At 62.3% G+C, this 18,213-nt stretch overlaps 2 protein-coding genes across 3 annotated transcripts; both read right to left on the bottom strand.

The window, feature by feature from the left end:
- Positions 1–1,134: 1,134 nt before the first annotated feature.
- Positions 1,135–9,374, bottom strand: LOC138098418 (methanethiol oxidase-like). The gene is made up of 13 exons (XM_068994978.1): positions 9,353–9,374; positions 9,171–9,263; positions 8,198–8,251; positions 7,744–7,856; positions 6,888–7,073; positions 4,509–4,629; positions 4,062–4,244; positions 3,568–3,746; positions 3,202–3,280; positions 2,984–3,105; positions 2,816–2,908; positions 2,068–2,186; positions 1,135–1,405 (listed from the first exon to the last, which is right to left on the bottom strand). Exons 2-13 carry the CDS (start codon positions 9,211–9,213, stop codon positions 1,243–1,245), a joined length of 1,455 nt encoding a protein of 484 aa, XP_068851079.1. The 5' UTR covers positions 9,214–9,263; positions 9,353–9,374; the 3' UTR covers positions 1,135–1,242.
- A 784-nt stretch (positions 9,375–10,158) lies between these two features.
- On the bottom strand, positions 10,159–14,897 carry LOC138098595 (methanethiol oxidase-like). Of its 2 annotated transcripts, XM_068995238.1 has the most exons (10): positions 14,843–14,897; positions 13,894–14,082; positions 13,575–13,695; positions 13,280–13,462; positions 12,591–12,772; positions 12,300–12,378; positions 11,897–12,018; positions 11,709–11,801; positions 11,210–11,328; positions 10,159–10,772 (listed from the first exon to the last, which is right to left on the bottom strand). In XM_068995238.1, the coding sequence occupies exons 2-10, from the start codon at positions 14,062–14,064 to the stop codon at positions 10,610–10,612; spliced, it is 1,233 nt and encodes a 410-aa protein (XP_068851339.1). In that variant the 5' UTR covers positions 14,065–14,082; positions 14,843–14,897; the 3' UTR covers positions 10,159–10,609. The 2 variants fall into 2 exon arrangements, with proteins under 2 accessions (XP_068851339.1, XP_068851338.1); XM_068995237.1 differs by lacking the exon at positions 14,843–14,897 and having other exon boundaries at positions 13,894–14,303.
- Positions 14,898–18,213: the final 3,316 nt, after the last annotated feature.

Raw genomic sequence — 18,213 nt, 5'->3', positions numbered from 1 at the left:
CGGCCCCTTCTTTTTTCTGATTGGCTGCGGCGCCGCTGGTCTGCCCGGATACGGCCGCGCCCGCGGTCGTGATTGGCTGAGCCCGCCCCCCCCCCGGGGCCGGGGCTGAGCGCCCGGATGCGGCGGGGCGGGAGGGGCCGAAATCTGCCTGGCAACAGCGATCTGATTGGCTGGGGCGGGCGGCGCGAGGGGAGACGGGCGTGCGGTGAGCGTGCAAACGGGCGGGGGAGCGCGGTCACGTGGGTGCGAGTGTGCAACGGGCGGGGGCGAGTGTGCAAGGGGGTCACGTGGGGCAGGCCACGTGGGGGGGTGTGCAAGGGGGCTGTCGCGTGTGCGGGGTGAGTGTGCAAGGGGGGATGTGAGTGTGCGATGGGTGTGACACCTGTGCGGGGTGAGTGTGCAAGGGGGGGATGTGAGTGTAAAATGGGTGTGACACCTGTGCGGGGTGAGTGTGCAAGGGGGGATGTGAGTGTGCGATGGGTGTGACACGCGTGTGCGGGGGTGAGTGTGCAAGGGGGGATGTGAGTGTGCGATGGGTGTGACACGCGTGTGCGGGGTGAGTGTGCAAGGGGGGATGTGAGTGTAAAATGGGTGTGACACCTGTGCGGGGTGAGTGTGCAAGGGGGGATGTGAGTGCGCGATGGGTGTGACGCGCGTGCAAGGTGCGTGCAAGGAGAGCTGTGGAGCAGGAAAAGGAAGGATCCCTCTGGATTTATTTCATCCCGCGGGTCACGCACATTCCCCAATTCCCAAACCCCAAATTCCCCCATTCCCAAATCCCGGGGGTCTCACGCAGATGTTGGAGGTGCAATCCCCGCATTCCCGAATTCCCGAATCCCGAATTCCCGCTCACACCCAGATGTCGGACGTGCAATCCCTGCATTCCCGAATCCCGAATCCCGAATTCCCGCTCACACCCAGATGCCGGAGGTGCAATCCCCGCATTCCCGAATCCCCGAATCCCAAATTCCCGAATTCCTGAATTCCCGCTCACACCCAGATGTCGGAGGTGCAGTCCCCACATTCCCGAATTCCCGAATCCCGAATTCCCGCTCACACCCAGATGTCGGAGGTGCAGTCCCCGCATTCCCGCGTTCCCGAATCCCAAATTCCCGAATTCCCGCTCACACCCAGATGTCGGAGGTGCAATCCCCGCATTCCCGAATCCCGAATTCCCGCTCACACCCAGATGCCAGAGGTGCAGTCCCCGCATTCCCGAATCCCGAATTCCCGAATTCCCGCTCACACCCAGATGTCGGAGGTGCAGTCCCCCCCCGGGTAGCGCATCTCGTGCGCCAGGCAGGGCCCGCCCGGCTCCTTCCCGAAATCCACCAGGAATTTGGGATTCACGCTCAGCCCGCCCCGCTCCGTGTCCACGTCCAGCTGCAGCATCACGGCCCCGTCCCTGCGGGACAGGTGGGGACACCGAGACCACTTCATGAGTCGCTAGTAGTCATTAATTATCAGTTATTAATTACTCGTTATTAATTATTTGTTCTTAATTATTAATCGTTGTTAATTATTAATTATAAATTTCTTGTCGGTTAATAATTTTATAATAATTTTATAATAATTTCATAATAATTTCATAATAATTTCATAATAATTTCATAATAATTTCATAATAATTTCATAATAATTTCATAATAATTTCATAATAATTTCATAATAATTTTATAGTAATTGCATCATAATTTTATAATAATTTTATTATAATTTTATAATAATTTGTTAATTATTTAGTAATTATTTAGTAATTATTTAGTAATTGCTTAGTAATTATTTGTCGATTGTTTATTATTTGTCTGTTTATTTTTACTACTTATCATTTATTTTCTATCATTTCTTATTAATTCTTCACTATTTATCACGGTAATTATTAATTATTATTTATATTATTTGTTAATTGTCCGATATTTGCTGTCTCTTGCTTATTATTCAGTATTTAGCAATTACTTCGTCATTATTTAGCAATTCTTTAGCAATTATTTAGTATTTACTTGTTGCTTACTATAAATTGCTAATTAATGCCAGTGCTTTATTACTGGGTAATTAGCGGCTCCTGACCTGATGAGCTCGGGGTAGAACTGCCGGTCCCAGGCGCTGAACAGGGACGTGCTCACGTAGAGCCTCCTCCCGTCCAGGCTCAGCTGCAGCATCTGCGGCCCCCCGGGAATCTTCTTTCCCTGGGATCGAGGGGAAAATTCCGGGTGGCGCCGGACACGCGGAGATCCCGCCCGGATCCAGGGCTGTGCCCGGCCCGGGGGGGACGGAGCCGATCCCAGAGCGGGATTTGGGAAGGGCGGAGCTGATCCCAGAGGGGGATTTGGGATGGGAAGAGCAGAGCTGATCTGAAGTGGGATTTGGGAAGGACGGAGCTGATCCCAAAGGGGGATTTGGGAAGGATGGAGCCAGTTCCAAAGAGGGATTTGGGAAGGACAGAGCCGATCCCGGGGTGGGATTTGGGAAGGATGGAGCTGATCCCAAAGGGGGATGTGGGAAGGATGGAGCCGATCCCAGGGTGGGATTTGGGAAGAACAGAGCTGATCCCAAAGGGGGATTTGGGAAGGATGGAGCCAGTTCCAAAGGGGGATTTGGGAAGGACAGAGCTGATGCCGGGGTAGGATTTGGGAAGGACGGAACCAATCCCAAAGGGGGATTTGGGAAGGACAGAGCCAATCCTGGGGTGGGATTTGGAAAGGACGGAACCAATCCCAAAGGGGGATTTGGGAAGAACAGAGCCGATCCTGGGGTGGGATTTGGGAAGGACGGAGCCGATCCCAAGGCGGAGTTCTGGGATGATTTCGGGACCCACCTGGATGACGAAGGGCTCCGGTTGGCTCTGCAGCTCCTCATCCTCACACACCCTCACCGGCCCTCCCTTGGTGATGCTGCCACCCACAAACACCTGCAGGACACCAAATGCTCAGCCGATCCCAAAAATCCCCTGGAGAACCCGCCGGAATTCCAGCTGGAGCCTCACCTGGCCCACGAGTTTGGGCCGCCGCGTGTCGGAGATGTCGTACTGCCGGACGTCCCCGTGGATCCAGTTGCTGAAGTACAGGAATCTGTCGTCCAGGGAGATCAGGATGTCCGTGATGAATCCTTCGGGAAGGAATTACAGAGCTGAACGGTCCCGCGGCAGATCCCGGGAACGATCCCGACCCCGGGAATGATCCCAGGCCCTGGGAATGCGCCCACCTGGCATCTCCGGGAGGAGCCAGCCCTCCACCTTCTTGCTGGGCACCTGGATCACCTTCTCGGCCGCCCAATCGCCGCGCTGTGGGACAAGAGGGTGGGGCAGGACCTTGGGATGGGATCCCACCACCCCAAATCCCTCAGGATCCTCATCCAGACCCAGATCCACAGGGAATGAGGGCTCTGGGATGCTTGGAAGGGCTTTGGGAGCCAAAACCGTTGAATTTTCCAGCTGTTTTGGTGGAAAACACTCCCAGTCCTCCTCACCCCGTTGGGCACAACAACCCCTGAGGCGAATATTCCCAGGAAGTTCTAAATCCACTAAAAGCGGAACCATTCCAGCCCCAAATTCCCGGGAATCGGGGGTACCTCGGTCTTGTAGAAGCGGTGGATGGCGCTGCTGATGGTGCAGCCCACGAAGCCCTCGGAGGCGTTGGGATTGTGGAGGAAGCGGATTTCCAACGGAGCCGAATCCTCGCCCACGTCGATGGCCTGGATGTACCTGTGGGTGCTCCAGTCCCACACGTTGAGCCGGCGTCCGTAACGCCCTGGGAAGGGCAAAACAGGGGAATTTGGGGGAATTTGGGGGAATTTCTGGAGGTTGAGGTGGGTGGGATCCAGGTCCAGGTGGGACTGGACGGGGCTTGAAGGTTCCTTCCATCCCAAACCATTCCAGGATTCCCTGGGCTGGCTCAGACGGGATTTTAGGGATAAATCCTTCCCTGGCCCAGGTTATCCCATGGATTCCCCATCCCTGGAATTATCCAAAAAACCCCAGACACACGAGACCCCGCAGCCTCCGTGGGGACACAGAACCCAAATTCAAATTCAGCTTCCCGGAATATTCCAAGGCGTTCCCTGACCTTTGCCGAGGTCGTTGGGATCGAATCCGTATCCCAGGACTTTGGGAATGCCCCACTCGGTGCTGATGAGGACGTTGTGCCGGGGCTGGTACCAGAAGTCGTAGCCCATGGGGGGAGCCTCGTCCCCCTTCTCCCAGGTGCCCTTGACCTCGAAGGTCTCGGCGTCCAGCAGGATGAATCCCCCTGATTCCCAAAAAAAAAAAATTCCCAGGAAGTCATCCCGGTTAATGTTCGTGTGGGCTAAAAACCGGGCGCTTTGAGGAGTCCGAAATTCCACCATTCCCAGCCTTGCTCCCCCCAGGCTCCTCCAAACCCCCAGCGTTCCCCAAATCCTCCTTCCCGAGCTCCACTGGAGGCCTGGGTGGAGCCTCCAAGCGGGAATGGGGGACAATTCCTGTGGGGCGGTTCCCAGTGTCCCGGCCCCTTTTCCATGGGAATTTGGGATACCTTTCCCGTTTCCAGCTGGGTCTCCCAAGGTGCTGATCATGACCTCTCCGCTTCCCAGGCAGTGGGAGGTGTGGGGGTATCCCAGGCCGCACTTCCAGAACACATCCTCGGGATTCACCACCTGGAAAAACGTCCCAAATCCCATTTTTCCCAACCTCGTGTCACCCTGCCTGAGCTCGGGGTGGGATTTCCCGTGGAAAACGAGGGTCGGGTGGAGAACTGGGCGGGGTTTAGGTTGGATAATGGGGAAAATTCCTTCATGGAAAGGGGTGTCCCTGTCCCTGGATCAAAAACCTTGGGATGGTGGCGCTTGGGGACACGGACCAGGTTGGACCTGGCGGTGTCGGGGGATTGGACTCGATCCTAAAGGGCTTTTCCAACCTTAACAATTCCGTAATTCCATAATTCCACGGTTTTCAACCAGCATTTGCACCCCCACCTCCCTCCAGGACTTTTCCAACATTAATAATTACAGGATTCCCAACCCATGTTCCCACCACCACCTCCCACCAGGCTCCTCCAAAACCCCCAGCCTGCCCCAAACCCTCTTCCCTGATCTACCAGCAATACCAAACCCCAGCGATCCCAAATCCCACAGATCCCAAACACCACAGATCCCAAACCCCACAGATCCCAAACCCCATTGATCCCAAACCCCAGTGATCCCAAACCCCAGCAATCCCAAACCCCAGCAATCCCAAACCCCACAGATCCCAAACCCCATTGATCCCAAACCCCAGTGATCCCAAACCCCAGCAATCCCAAACCCCAGCAATCCCAAACCCCACAGATCCCAAACCCCACAGATCCCAAACCCCACAGATCCCAAACCCATTGATCCCAAACCCCAGCGATCCCAAACCCCAGCGATCCCAAACCCCACAGATCCCAAACCCCATTGATCCCAAACCCCATTGATCCCAAACCCCAGTGATCCTAAACCCCACTGATCCCAAACCCCACGGCTCTCACACCCCACAGATCCCACACCCCACCAATCCCAAATCCCACAGATCCCAAACCCCAATGATCCCAAATCCCATTGATCCCAAATCCCATTGATCCCACACCCCATGGCTCCTGCACCACATGGCTCCCAAACCCCACTGATCCCGCACCCCACAGCTCCCACACCCCGTGGATCCCAAATCCCATTGATCCCGCACCCCACAGCTCCCGCACCCCACAGCTCCCACACCCCACAGCTCCCACACCCCATGGATCCCAAACCCCATTGATCCCAAACCCCACAGCTCCCACACCCCATGGATCCCAAATCCCATTGATCCCACACCCCACGGCTCCCACACCCCATGGATCCCAAACCCCATTGATCCCGCACCCCGTGGCTCCCACACCCCACAGCTCCCACACCCCACGGCTCCCACACCCCATGGATCCCAAACCCCATTGATCCCGCACCCCACGGATCCCAAATCCCGTGGCTCCCACACCCCACGGATCCCAAATCCCCCAGCTCCCGCCCCCGCGGCTCCCGCACCCCATTGATCCCAAATCCCACTGATCCCAAACCCCAATGATCCCAAACCCCATTGATCCCAAATCCCACAGCTCCCACACCCCACGGCTCCCACACCCCACGGCTCCCACACCCCACGGATCCCGCACCCCACAGCTCCCACACCCCACAGCTCCCACACTCCATTAATCCCAAATCCCGTGGCTCCCACACCCCACGGATCCCAAATCCCGCGGCTCCCGCCCCCGCGGCTCCCGCACCACATGGATCCCAAATCCCACAGCTCCCACACCCCACGGATCCCGCACCCCACAGCTCCCACACCCCACAGCTCCCGCACCCCACAGCTCCCACACCCCACAGCTCCCACACCCCGTGGCTCCCACACCCCACGGATCCCGCACCCCGCGGCTCCCACACCCCACAGATCCCGCACCCCACAGCTCCCGCACCCCACAGCTCCCACACCCCACAGATCCCGCACCCCGCGGCTCCCACACCCCACAGATCCCGCACCCCGCGGCTCCCACACCCCATGGATCCCAAATCCCGCGGCTCCCGCCCCCGCAGCTCCCACACCCCACGGATCCCGCACCCCGCGGCTCCCACACCCCACGGATCCCGCACCCCGCGGCTCCCACACCCCACAGATCCCGCACCCCACAGCTCCCGCACCCCACAGCTCCCACACCCCACAGATCCCGCACCCCGCGGCTCCCACACCCCATGGATCCCAAATCCCGCGGCTCCCGCCCCCGCAGCTCCCACACCCCACGGATCCCGCACCCCACAGCTCCCACACCCCACGGATCCCGCACCCCGCAGCTCCCACACCCCACGGATCCCGCACCCCGCGGCTCCCACACCCCATGGATCCCAAACCCCGCGGCTCCCGGGACCTGGCACAGCCGCGGCGCCCGGGGCTCCGTGCCCACGTCCACCACGTAGATGCGCGAGGAGATGAGGCCGGGCAGCACCAGGCGGTTGCGGCTCCTGCCGCGGTCCCCGAAGCAGCTGCTGCAGACGTTCCAGCCCGAGTGGTGCAGCTCGTCCCCCACGTTGGGCATGGGCAGCCGATGGATCACCTGGAAAAGGGCCGGGATGGGCTGGAGCGGCCCGGGGCCGGGAGGTGTCCCCGTTCCAGGACTCCCTGCGCTGGCTCGGAGGGGATTTTAGGGATAAATCCTTCCCTGGCTCAGGTTATTCCGTGGATTCCCCGTCCCTGGGAGCGCCCAGTTCCAGCTTGGATCCGGCTGGGATGGTGGGAGCTGTCCCTGCCCGTGGATCCGGGCGATCCTGAAGGTCCCTTCCTACCCAAACCATTCCAGGAAATCCCAGCTCTGCCTGACCTCGATCCCTGCCCAGTTTTTGGGGTCACAGAGACCTGGGGAGCTCCAGCTCCAAAAATCCACCCCAAAGGGGGATCCCGGCATGGGGCTCGGGGTGGGTTTTCCGTGGGTTTTGGGAGCAGAGGCTTAGATTGGATATTGGGGAAAATTCCATCCAGGAAAAGGGGATCAGGCAGGGAATCCCCATCCCTGGAATGTCCCAAAAAAAGTGGGGATGTGGCACTTTGGGAACAGAAATTGGTGCTGGAATGGTTGGAGCCCAAAGACCTTTTCCAGCATTAAAAATTCCGTAATTCCCTGATTTTCTGATTCCATTGGCACATCCCAAATTCCACACCCTCATCCCGCCATCCCCAGGCACCGATCCTGGGAAATCTGGGATTTTTCCAAAGTCCACGGAAGGTACCTGGCTGTAGCAGGGGGATTTGGGATCCACGTCCACCGTGGCCAGAAAATCAGGAATTTTCTTCCCGGTGTTCCTGTAGATGCAGGGCACGTAGATGATCTCTTCCCGAGGGCCTGGGAAAACGGGAATGTTGGGAAAACATTGGCAAAATCCAGGTCTGGATGAGGAAAAACCTTCCCAGAGCCTCTCCCGGGAGCGGGAATTCCGTGGAATGGTTGGATCCGCGTTTTCCCGCTGATTCCAGAGGTGAATCCCAGAGCTCCCCAATTTCCAGGGAATCGTTTCCCAGTCCCGGGAGGGGAGGATTAAGGGCGGGACAAGGAAAGCCGAGGTGACCCATCCCAAATCCCGTAAATGTCCGTGTCCCACTTTTTTTGGGAGGATGGGATGTCCGGGATAACGCCCTGGTGAGAGGATGGGATTCATCCCAACCCTTCCCATTCCCTGGGCTCACCTTTCATGGCATCCAGAGGGGAGGCGTAGCCAGGACCACAGGATCCGCATTTTCCTGGGGAAAAAAATCGGGAATTAGACCAAAACCCCCATCTTTTATTCCATCTTTTTATATAAAAATCCCGCTCCCAGTTGGAGCTGATCCCGCCGGGTGCGACTATCCGAGGAAAAGGGTTTGGGACAGCTGGGAAATTTCGGGAAAAGGGGTTTGGGGCGGCTAAAAATTCCCTGAGGAATTCCAGAGCCTCCCTGAGGGGAAGGATTTTTCCAGGATTTTATCCCAGGAAACCCCTCCCTGTGGCGTGAGCCGATCCCAGAATTTGCTCTTGGCTCTTCCTGCTTTTCTTTGGGACTTCCGAGCCTTGGTTCGGGGCCATTATTGCCCAAAAAAGCCCTTTATCCACACAAAAATTCCTGGGAATATGTGGATGGGAATTTGCGAGGAAACAACAAAGGATCCTTTTTATGGTGGGGAGGAGGAGGAAAAGGAGGAAAATCCCGGGAAATCCTGGAAAATCCTGGATAAACTGCACGGCTCAGAAGCCTTCTCCCTTTTCCTTGGATTTTTCCTGCAAATCCAGCCCCAGAAAAAGCAGGATTTTCACCCTGCTGGGGAATATCCGAATGGAACCAGCCCAAATTCCAGGAGAATAAATCAAATAATCATCAAAGATCCTTTAATCATCCAAATCCCTGCATATTCCATGGGATTTTGAGTAACGTGACAAAAAAATTCCCTTTCCTGGGCAGAGAAACCCCAAAATCTGGGGGTTGGAAAGTGGGAAAAAAATCCATTTGGGGTTTGGAAAATAGGAAAAAAATCCATTTGGGGTTTGGAAAATGGGAAAAATTCCTTTTTCCCGTGTTTTCTGCCTGTCAGAGCCACAAAGCCCCAAATTCCAGCTCCTAAAGGATTCAGGAAGACTCCGGAGCAGGAAAAATTCCCAAATTTTCTCCTCTTGGGAGCCTCTTACCAGTGCCGGATTCCACCTGCGGAGGGACGGATTCAGCTTCCATCGTTCCAGCCGGGAAAAATTCCAGGGAGGAGGAGAAGCAGCTCCGGGAAGCTCCAAATATAAAGGGAACAGGATCGGGTTTGGGAAAAAAATGGGAGACGAGGGGAGGATCCCAAAAACCCCGGGGGCGTGGGAGGCACCTGAGGACGTGCAGGGAAGAGGCTCCAGCGGGATTTGGAGCTTCCCGACCCTTGCAGGGGCCCCTTTGGGATGGGGGAGGGAAAATCCCACATTCCCGGGGGCGGGAATGGTTCTTGGGACGTTGCAGATTTTTATCGGGAAGGGGAAGATGGAAAAGTGGGGCCCGGCTGGGGTTTAATTGCGGCGGGTGAGGCTGAGTCAGAGCCGGCTCCGGCTTCTGGACGCCGAGTCGGGCGTCAGGAGGGATCTTGGGATCGTGGGATTGTGGGATTTTGGGATTTTAGGACTGTGGGACAGACGGGATCTTAGAGCCTCATCTCGTTCTTCCCCCATGGACAGCTCCCACTGTCCCAGGTGGCTGCAAGAGCTGTCCGGGCTGGAATTGGGCAATTCCATGGGGAATCCATGGAATAACCTAGGCCAGGCTCCGGGATTTATCCCTAAAATCCCATCCGACCCAGCCCAAGGAATCCTGGAACGGTTTGGGATGGAAAAGATCCCAAAGATCCCTAAAGATTCAGGGGCGGGGACAGCTCCCACCATCCCAGGGTGCTCCTGGACACTTCCAGGGATGGGGAATCCATGGAATAACCCGCGACCACCGGCGAGGAACCAGCAAAGGGAATTTCTCCCAGAAACTTCCAGCAATCCCTGCACACCCCGTGCCCCATCCCGAGGATTTTCCCAGCCCCGCTCCCACCCTCAGCCCCTGGCGGGATTTGTCTCCCCCGGATGAGTTGGGAATGAGACTCGGGAAGCTGCGGCTGATGCGGGGAACAACTTTATTTATTCCGGGCTAAAGCAGGGCCGGGGCCGAGCAGCGTCGGGAAAGGGCTCGGGATTGCCGGGAAAGCGCCGGGAGCGCTCCAGGGAATGTCCCGGGACAGAGACAGGGACCGAGCCGGGCCGGGCACGGGATGGGAGCCGGGAGCGCTCCAGGGAATGTCCCGGGAATGTCCCGGGACAGGGACCGAGCCGGGCCGGGCGCTTCCCTCGCTGCTCCCGAGGCTGCCGAAGTTCCGGATCCCGGGAAGAGCCCGGGGACATGGCGGGGACATCCCAGGGACAGCCGCGGGTCCCGGCGCTGCTTTGCCCGGAGCGGGATCGAGATTCCAGCGGGAACGGGGACCCCAAAGCCAACACCCGAGGGGACCCCAAAGCCCGGAATCAGCCGAGGGGACCCCACACCCATCACCCGCCGGGACCCCAAGCGCAGCACCGCAGGGGGAGGGGACAGCGGGCGCTTCCCGGGATCCCTAGGGCAGGATCTCGGACTTGGAATCGCCGCCGGGGAAGCGAATCTCGTGCGCCAGGCACGGCCCGTGCGGCTCCTTCCCGAAATCCACCAGGAAGTTCTTGTTCACGGCCAGGCCGCCCTTGTCCGTGTCCACGTCGAGCTGCAGCATCACCGAGCCCTCCCTGCGTGGGGACAGCGGGGGCTCGTGGCGACAGCGAGCCCCGGGCTGCGCCACGGAGCCCGCCCGGAGCCGCTGCGGAGCCCGGGAGAGGATTTGCCAGCCCCGGGAGAAGGGGACGGCAGCGGGGCCGGCTTTGGCTCCCGAATTCCCTCCGGGAGTGAGCGAATCCCTGGGCAGGATGGGCCAGGACGGGCTCGGGCTCAGTTTTGCTCCCGAATTCCCTCTGGATGATGAGGACGGGATGTGGCAGGACTGGATCCCCTCGGGCCGGGCTCATCCCTGGCTCTGCTCAGTCCCGACCCGCCCGGGGGCTCCGCCGGGAGCGGCTCCGGGAGAGCCCCGGGCGGGTCCCGGCCCCTTGCCCGCCCCCCGCCCCTCCCATTCCCGCAGCGCCCCCGGGAAAAAGGGGGGAGCCTTTTCCAGCCGGGAATTCCTTACTTGACCATGCTGGGGTAGAACTGCCGGTCCCAGGTGCTGTAGAAGGAGTTGGTCACGTAGAGCCGCTTCCCGTCCAGGCTCAGCTGCATCTTGCTGGGGCCGCCGTACACGCGCTTGCACTGGGCACACACGGACTGGGGTCACTGGGGGCACTGGGGGCACTGGGGGCACTGGGGGCACTGGGGGCACTGGGACTGGATCCCAGCAGGGGAAGGGAAGGGGGAAAGCAGGAGAAGGAGCAGAGCAGGAGCAAGAGAAGAGCAGGAAGGAGCGGAGCAGGACTAAATGAGAGCAGGAGCGGAGCAGGAGCAGGTCAGAGCAGGTCAGAGCGGGACTGAGGTCAAATCCGAGCAGGAGCAGGTCAGAGCAAGAGCAGGAGCAGCTCAGGGACTGCTGAGAGCAGGAGCGGATCAGGAACATCTCCGATGCAATCGGCTCCGCTCAGAGCAGCTGAGCGCAGGCTGAGGCGCGGGCGCTGCCAGCCCTGCCAGGCGCTCACCTTGACCACCAGCGGCTCGGGCTGGCACTTGAGCTCCTCGTCCCTGCACACGGTCACGGGGCCCCCTCGCAGGATGCTGCCCCCCACGAACACCTGCAAGGGACGCGGTGGGACACGAGCGTTCCCCGGGCCCGGCCCCGCTGGCCCCGCGCCCCGCTCGGCCCCCCGGGCCAGGGGCTGCCGCTCACCTGCCCCACCAGCCGGGGCTTGCAGTTCCTGCTCAGCTCGTACTGGCGGATGTCCCCGTGCAGCCAATTGCTGACGAACAGGAACCGATCGTCCGGGCTGATGATGAGGTCGGCGATGAAGGCTGCGGGCACACACGGGCTCAGGGCAGCGCCGGGGGAGGGCACGAGGGGTTGGGCTCAAGGATTGGGCTTTGGGGTAAAGCAGGACTTGGGCTAAAGCAGGACTTGGGCTCACTCGGACTTTGGGCTCACTCAGACTTTGGGATCAGGCAGATTTTGGGGTCAGCCATGATTTACAGTCACCCAGACCTTGGGGTCACCCAGACCTTGGGGTCAGCCAGGCTTTGCCCGGCTGCAGACCTCGCGGAGGGAACAGGAATGCCACCCCCGGGGGCACACGGACCTGGCATCTTGGGCATGATCCAGCCCGACACGTCCTTGGGCGGGATGCGGATCACCTCCTCCACTGCCCAGTTGTCTCTCTGCACAGGGACACAGAGCCGCGGCTGAGCCCCCGGTGCCCCCGATCCCGCTGCGGGGATCCCGATCCCGATGCGGGGCACACCGGGCTCATCCCGGCCCGCCCAGGCTCTGGCTCCGGACCCTCCCTCTCCCCGCCCCTCCCCGCGCCCCTCCCCGCGCTCCGGCCCGGCCGGGTCCCCCCGGCAGCCCCGGGGCCGCTCCCGGCACTCGCCTCGCAGGATTTGTAGAAGCGAAAGACGACCCCGCTCAGGGCACAGCCCACGTAGCCCTCGGCGGCGTCGGGGTTGTGCAGGAAGCGCACGTTCAGGGGCAGAGAATCCTCGCCCAGGTCGAAGCACTGCGTGAGGCTGCGGCAGGACAAGTTCCACACGTTCAGGCGGCGCCCGAAGACCCCTGCGGGACACGGGGGGAAAGGGTCGGGGGCGAGCGGGGCCAGGGATCCCTCCCCGGAGGGCTCCTGGTGGGGATCGGCAGGGAAAGGACGGGATTTGGGGAGGAGAAACTGGGAAAGGGCGGGATTTGGGCAGCAGACAGGGAAATGCAGGATTCGGGAGCAGACAGAGAAATGCAGGATTTGGGGAGCAGACAGGGAAATGCAGGGTTTGGGAGCAGCCGGGAAATGCAGGGTTTGGGAGCAGACAGGGAAATGCAGGATTTGGGGAGCAGACAGGGAAATGCAGGATTTGGGGAGCAGTCTGGGAAATGCAGGATTTGGGGAGCAGACAGGGAAATGCAGGATTTGGGAGCAGCCGGGACCAGCCCGCCCCCGGTGCAGCCCCTGCCCACCCTCAGCCCGAGCCCGGCGAAGGCGCCGGGGGCACAAATCGGCCTCTGTGGGGGCACCGGCCCCCGGCAGCCCCTGGCTCGGCGCTGGCATTGGTGCCACCCGCGTGTCCCCACCTTTCTTGAAGTCATCGGGGTTGAAGCCGCGCCCGGCCACTTTGGGCACCACCCCGGCCGAGCTGACCAGGACGTTGTGCCGGGGCTGGTACCAGAAGTCGTAGCCGCTCGGGGGAACCTCGCACTCGTTCTCCCAGTTCCCCTTCAGCTCAAAGGTCTCTCCGTCCAGCACCACGAAGCCACCTGGGGCACACGAGGGACGCGGCGGTGACAAAGCCGGGCTCCCGCGTTTCCGTCGGGACTCCCGAGATGGGAATTCTGGCAGGGAAATGGGAATTCTGGCAGGAGAATTCACCTTTGGCGTTGCCAGCGGGGTCGCCCATGTTGGCGATCAGGATGTCCCCGTTGGGCAGGGGGTGCGTGACAGCCAGGTAGCCCTTGTTGCACTTCCAGAACACATCCACGGGCTCGATCATCTGCAAAAATCAGCACAAAGTTCAGCCTCCGCCTGCTCGGCGCCTTTGCCGGCATCACAGAATCCTTTGGGGCCGGGAAAGACCCCCAGGATGGTCCAGCCCAGCCTCTGGCCACTCCCTGGCAGAGCCCCCTCCTCTCCTCCCTCCATCCCTCTCTCCATCCCTCCCCGTGCCCCCCGGGGCTGCCCCCGGCCGTACCTTGCAGATCCGGGGCGCCCGGCACTGGGAGCCCACATCCACCACGTAGATGCGGGAGGAGATGAGGCAGGGCAGCACCAGCTTGGTCCTTTTGGCCGCGGCGCCGCTCTCGAAGCAGCCGCAGGCGGGGCCCCACCCCGCGCAGTGCAGCTCGTCCTTGAGGTTGGGCATGGGCAGCCGGTGGATCACCTGGGCACAGCCGGGGGAAATTGGGGAATGCCCCGCCGGGAGCGGCCCCGGGCTCGGGGCGTCCCTGCACAGGGGCTGCGAACGGCCGGGAGCGCCCGGCCAGGAGAATTCTGCTCGCGGGGAATGAGGGACGTGCAGCTGCCCGCCGGGATTGCTCAGCATTCCCACCGAAATTCGGGGAATTGTGGCTGTGCAGAGCTGCTGTTCGTCCTCTGGGCCGGGCTGGGGCTTTGCTCTGCCGAGTCCTGCCGAGGATGGAGCTTAAAGCGCGTTTAAAATGCTCCAAAGCCTCTTTTGCCTTCCGAGAGCCTTTGATTCCAAGGGGGATTTTTGAATGTGCTGGGACTTGGGAAGGGAGTCGGAGGCAGCACAGGGAGCTGGGGGTGATCCAAGCACGATCTGGCAGGGGGAGAGCGGGAATGGCGCACGGAAGGGGAGGATTGCCGGCAGGAAAAATCCCTGAGCGCTGCAGAGCCAGCGGGGCAGCAGCAAGGAGCGGCCCCCTGACGGCAAAACTCCCAGAACTTCCCCAGGTGGCTCCGAACGGGACAGGGCCGGGACGGGGGACAAGAGCCAGCCCAGGCTGGGGGGACACAAAGCTGCCCCGAGCCCAGAAGGGGCCGGGCAGGAGCGGAGGGGACGCGGGACAAGCGGGTTTTCCCAGGAAGAAAGAGTCCGAAGGCCGCCCCGGAGGCCTCGGGAAGCAGAGCCCCCGCAGCGATCCCTCCCCCCAGGAAGCCCAGCAGGAGGCAGCTGGTACCTGGCCGTAGTGGGGGGAGCGGGGGTTCAGGTCCACGGTGGCCAGGAAATCGGGTTGGTCGATGCAGGTGGACCTGTAGGTGCAGGTCACGTAGGCGACCTCCTCCCTCGGGGCTGGGGACACAAAAGCGGGCTCAAACCGCGCCGGGAACCCCCAGCAAGGGCAGGAGAAGCTCCGGGCAACTCTCAGAAACGCCCGAAATGATTTCCAGGATGCTGCGAGCTCCTCCCGCTGCCCCGTCCAGCCCCGGGGCCGCTCCTGCCCCGGGAACAGCCGGGGGGAACCTCCCGGAGTTCTCCCGCTGGGGAAGGGGCTCAGCACGAACACCGAGCTCGGGGGATCCCAAAGAGCCCAAATTCCCCCATGCCAGCCCCGTCCCAGCCCCATTCCCAGCACTCGCCTTTCAGCACGTCGGGGCACGAGGGGTACTCGTAGCACGGAGCTCTGCATCTGTCTGGGGAGAGGAGGGGACACCGTGAGCCCGGCCCTGGGCCGCGGCTCCGGGCTCCCGGCGCAGAGGGTCCCTCCCGCCCCGCGCACCGGGGCCGCCCCAGCCCTCCCCGGGACCCACCGGGAGCGCTCGGGGCGGTGCTGGCACCTCCCGGCTCCAGGAGGGGACCCCGGGGACAGCCCGGAGCCGAGCCCTGCCCGGGGCCCTCGGAGCCCCTCGGGGACCCCTCCGCACCGCGGGAATGGGACAGAGCAGGGACGGGATGGGGACAGAGCTGCCACCGAGACCGAGACCGGGACGGGGACAGAGCTGTCACCCTGAGCCGGGACGGGAGGGAAGGTCCAGCAGGGAAAATCCCCCTGGACCCCGGACCCCTGGAGCAGGGAAGGGCCCCTCAGCCCCGCAGGAGCTCCCCAGGGCCCAGCAGAGCCTCGGGACCAGCGGCACCGCGGCCAAAGCTCGGCCCCAGCTCCCCCCTCCTGCCCGGCTGTGGACAAAGCCAGCTGTGCCCAGCTGTGCCCGGGCCGGGGCTGCGGGCCCGGAGCTGCGGGGGGAGGCTCCGAGCGTCCCTTACCCATGGCTGGAGCTTTGGGGGTGCCCGGTGGTGGCGGCCGAGGAGCTGGAGCTGGAGGGGCAGCTGCTGTCTCTGGGCTGGAGCGGCTGTGCCGTGCCCAGGCTGCTCCCGGGGGGCCTTTTATCCCGGGAAAAGGGTGGGGGGAGCGAGGCCAAGCCCAGGGAGGGGCTGCCCAGCGCTTGGGAGGTGCCAGCCCGGCGCTGCGGCTTCTTTCCGCCTCCCCGCCGCCAATCTGGGGCCAAATCTGCTGCTCCCTGCAGCTCCCAAACCCTCAAACACCGCCGGCCCTATCTGATCCCGGCCTCGCTCCCCATGGAACGGCTGCTCCTGCCTCCCATCCGGCCCCATCCAACCCAGCCCCGTGCCCAGAGCATTCCCAAAGCCCGGCCGGAGCCTCGGCCCCACCAGCGGCTCCCGGGGCTTGCAGGGGCCGAGCCCACGGAGGCACCAAAGGCTCCTCTGGGATCCTGATCCCGGCAGGAGACACGGCCCGATCCCAGGGATCACCCAAAGGCTCCTCTGGGATCCTGATCCCGGCAGGAGACACAGCCCGATCCCAGGGATCACCCAAAGGCTGCCCAGGATCCCGGGGGCCCAGCAGGGCCCGGCAGAGCAGCCTCTGCCCAGGGACAGGAGTTTGGGAGCTCAGGGACAGTGGGATGGGCTTGGGGAGCTGAGGGGATCCCAGGAACCGGGAAAATCCCAGGGGACAACGCGGACCCTCAGGAAATCCACCCTGAGCCCTCCTGAGGCAGCAGCAGCAGCCGGGGCAGGACACGGGGCGGCCTCGCAGGGTGGCACCTCCGGGTGGGGACGTGGGGCCAGCTGGGCAAAAGTGGGATTTGGGGAGCTCCGCACTGGGACTTGGGGCTGGAAGAGTCACTGGGGACTGTCCCCAACCCCCTGGGCCAGGAACGGTCACTGATCACTGTCCCCAACCCCCTGGGCCGTGCTCAGCCCCGGGTGGCACCAGCAGCACAAAAGTGGCACCAGCCGGGGTGGATTTCCCCCGAACTGGGCTGAGGTGGCCCCAAAACAGCCCCGGCAAGGGCAGAGATCCCGGCGCAGGCCCCGAGGGCTCGCAGCAGGGTCCCCTCCCGAGGCCACCACCGGCCTGGCCGCCAGCAGTGTCCCGGGAAGGGACACTCAGCCCCCTGGAATGCGGCTCCCGGCTCTGGGAAGAGCTGCTCGGGCAGTGGGGAGGGCACAGGGACAGGGAATTGCTGTGCCAGGAATGCGGGGACACCGCGGAGGGCCCGGGAGGAGCCCGGGGATGTCCCCGGCAGCGGGGACAGCTCAGCCCCGCCGGCCACGGCTGCCCTTGAGGCTCCTCTGGCTCCGGGACAGCGCCGGGCACCGGGCGCGGGGGCACAGGGCAGCGGCCAGCGCCTCCCGGGCCCTCTCTGCACGTCGGGAGCAGCAGAGTTGGGAAAACGGATGGGATTTGGGGTGGGAAAGCACAACAAAGGCACTTCCAGGGCAGGGACAGCAGCACAGGGATCGGCACCGAGCCCAGCCAGAGCCTTCCCTGCCACCACGGGAGGCCCAGCGGTGACCCACGGTCAGCCAGGGCCACTCCGAGGCAGGAAGGGGTTAAACAGAATCTTGCGTGAGAGCGGAAATCGCGGAAAAAGCGGCTCCGAGGCTGACGCGATGAAAGAAGCCGAGATTTAGGCAAAAGCAGCGCCGCGGGAAGGAATTTGTCCCTCACTTCGCCGGGATGGAGGCACCGCGGGAGCCTTGCCGCGGCTGCGGGATGGAGCTCGGGATCCGCCCGGGATCGGGAAGATCCCAGCGCAGGAACCGCTCCGGGGCGTCGGGAGCAGCCCAAAGGAGGGGGGACAGCCAAGGACCCCCGGAGTCGCCGTGGCTGCCCCGTCCCTGGCGGGTCCCGGGCCGGGCGGGGCTCGCAGCCCTCCCCGCATGCCCGCGGCTCCTTCCCCTGGCGCTGCACACCCGCTCATTAGCGAGCTCATTAGCCCGCCCCTCATTAGCGAGCCGCGCTGCTCCCGGTGGCTTCCCGTGGTGACGTCCCTGGGTCCCTCCCTGTCCCCGCTCGGCTGTCGCGTGTCCCGATGGCGCTGATAAGAGCGAGATAAGCGCCGGCTCAGCACAGCCCGCCGCTGCTCCCGCGGCCGCAGCACGAGCCCCAGGACCCTCCGGCCACTGCCCCCGCCCCGCCGGCCACCCCTGCCCTGTCCCCACCGGCTCCTCCGGCCCCCAGCGGGAAGGACACGCCGCAGTTTTGGCCGTGGCCGAGCCCGGCCGCTGCGGGGAGGGGCGGATCGGGACGAGACCGCGGCTCTCCCGGACCTTGGAGAGTCCCCGCGGCTCGCGAATGCCCGG

The sequence above is a fragment of the Aphelocoma coerulescens genome, chromosome 25 (genome assembly GCF_041296385.1).
Source record: "Aphelocoma coerulescens isolate FSJ_1873_10779 chromosome 25, UR_Acoe_1.0, whole genome shotgun sequence".
Classification (NCBI taxonomy): domain Eukaryota; kingdom Metazoa; phylum Chordata; class Aves; order Passeriformes; family Corvidae; genus Aphelocoma; species Aphelocoma coerulescens.
Note: the sequence above shows the minus strand (reverse complement) of the source record. Positions and strands in the feature narration are given on the sequence as shown.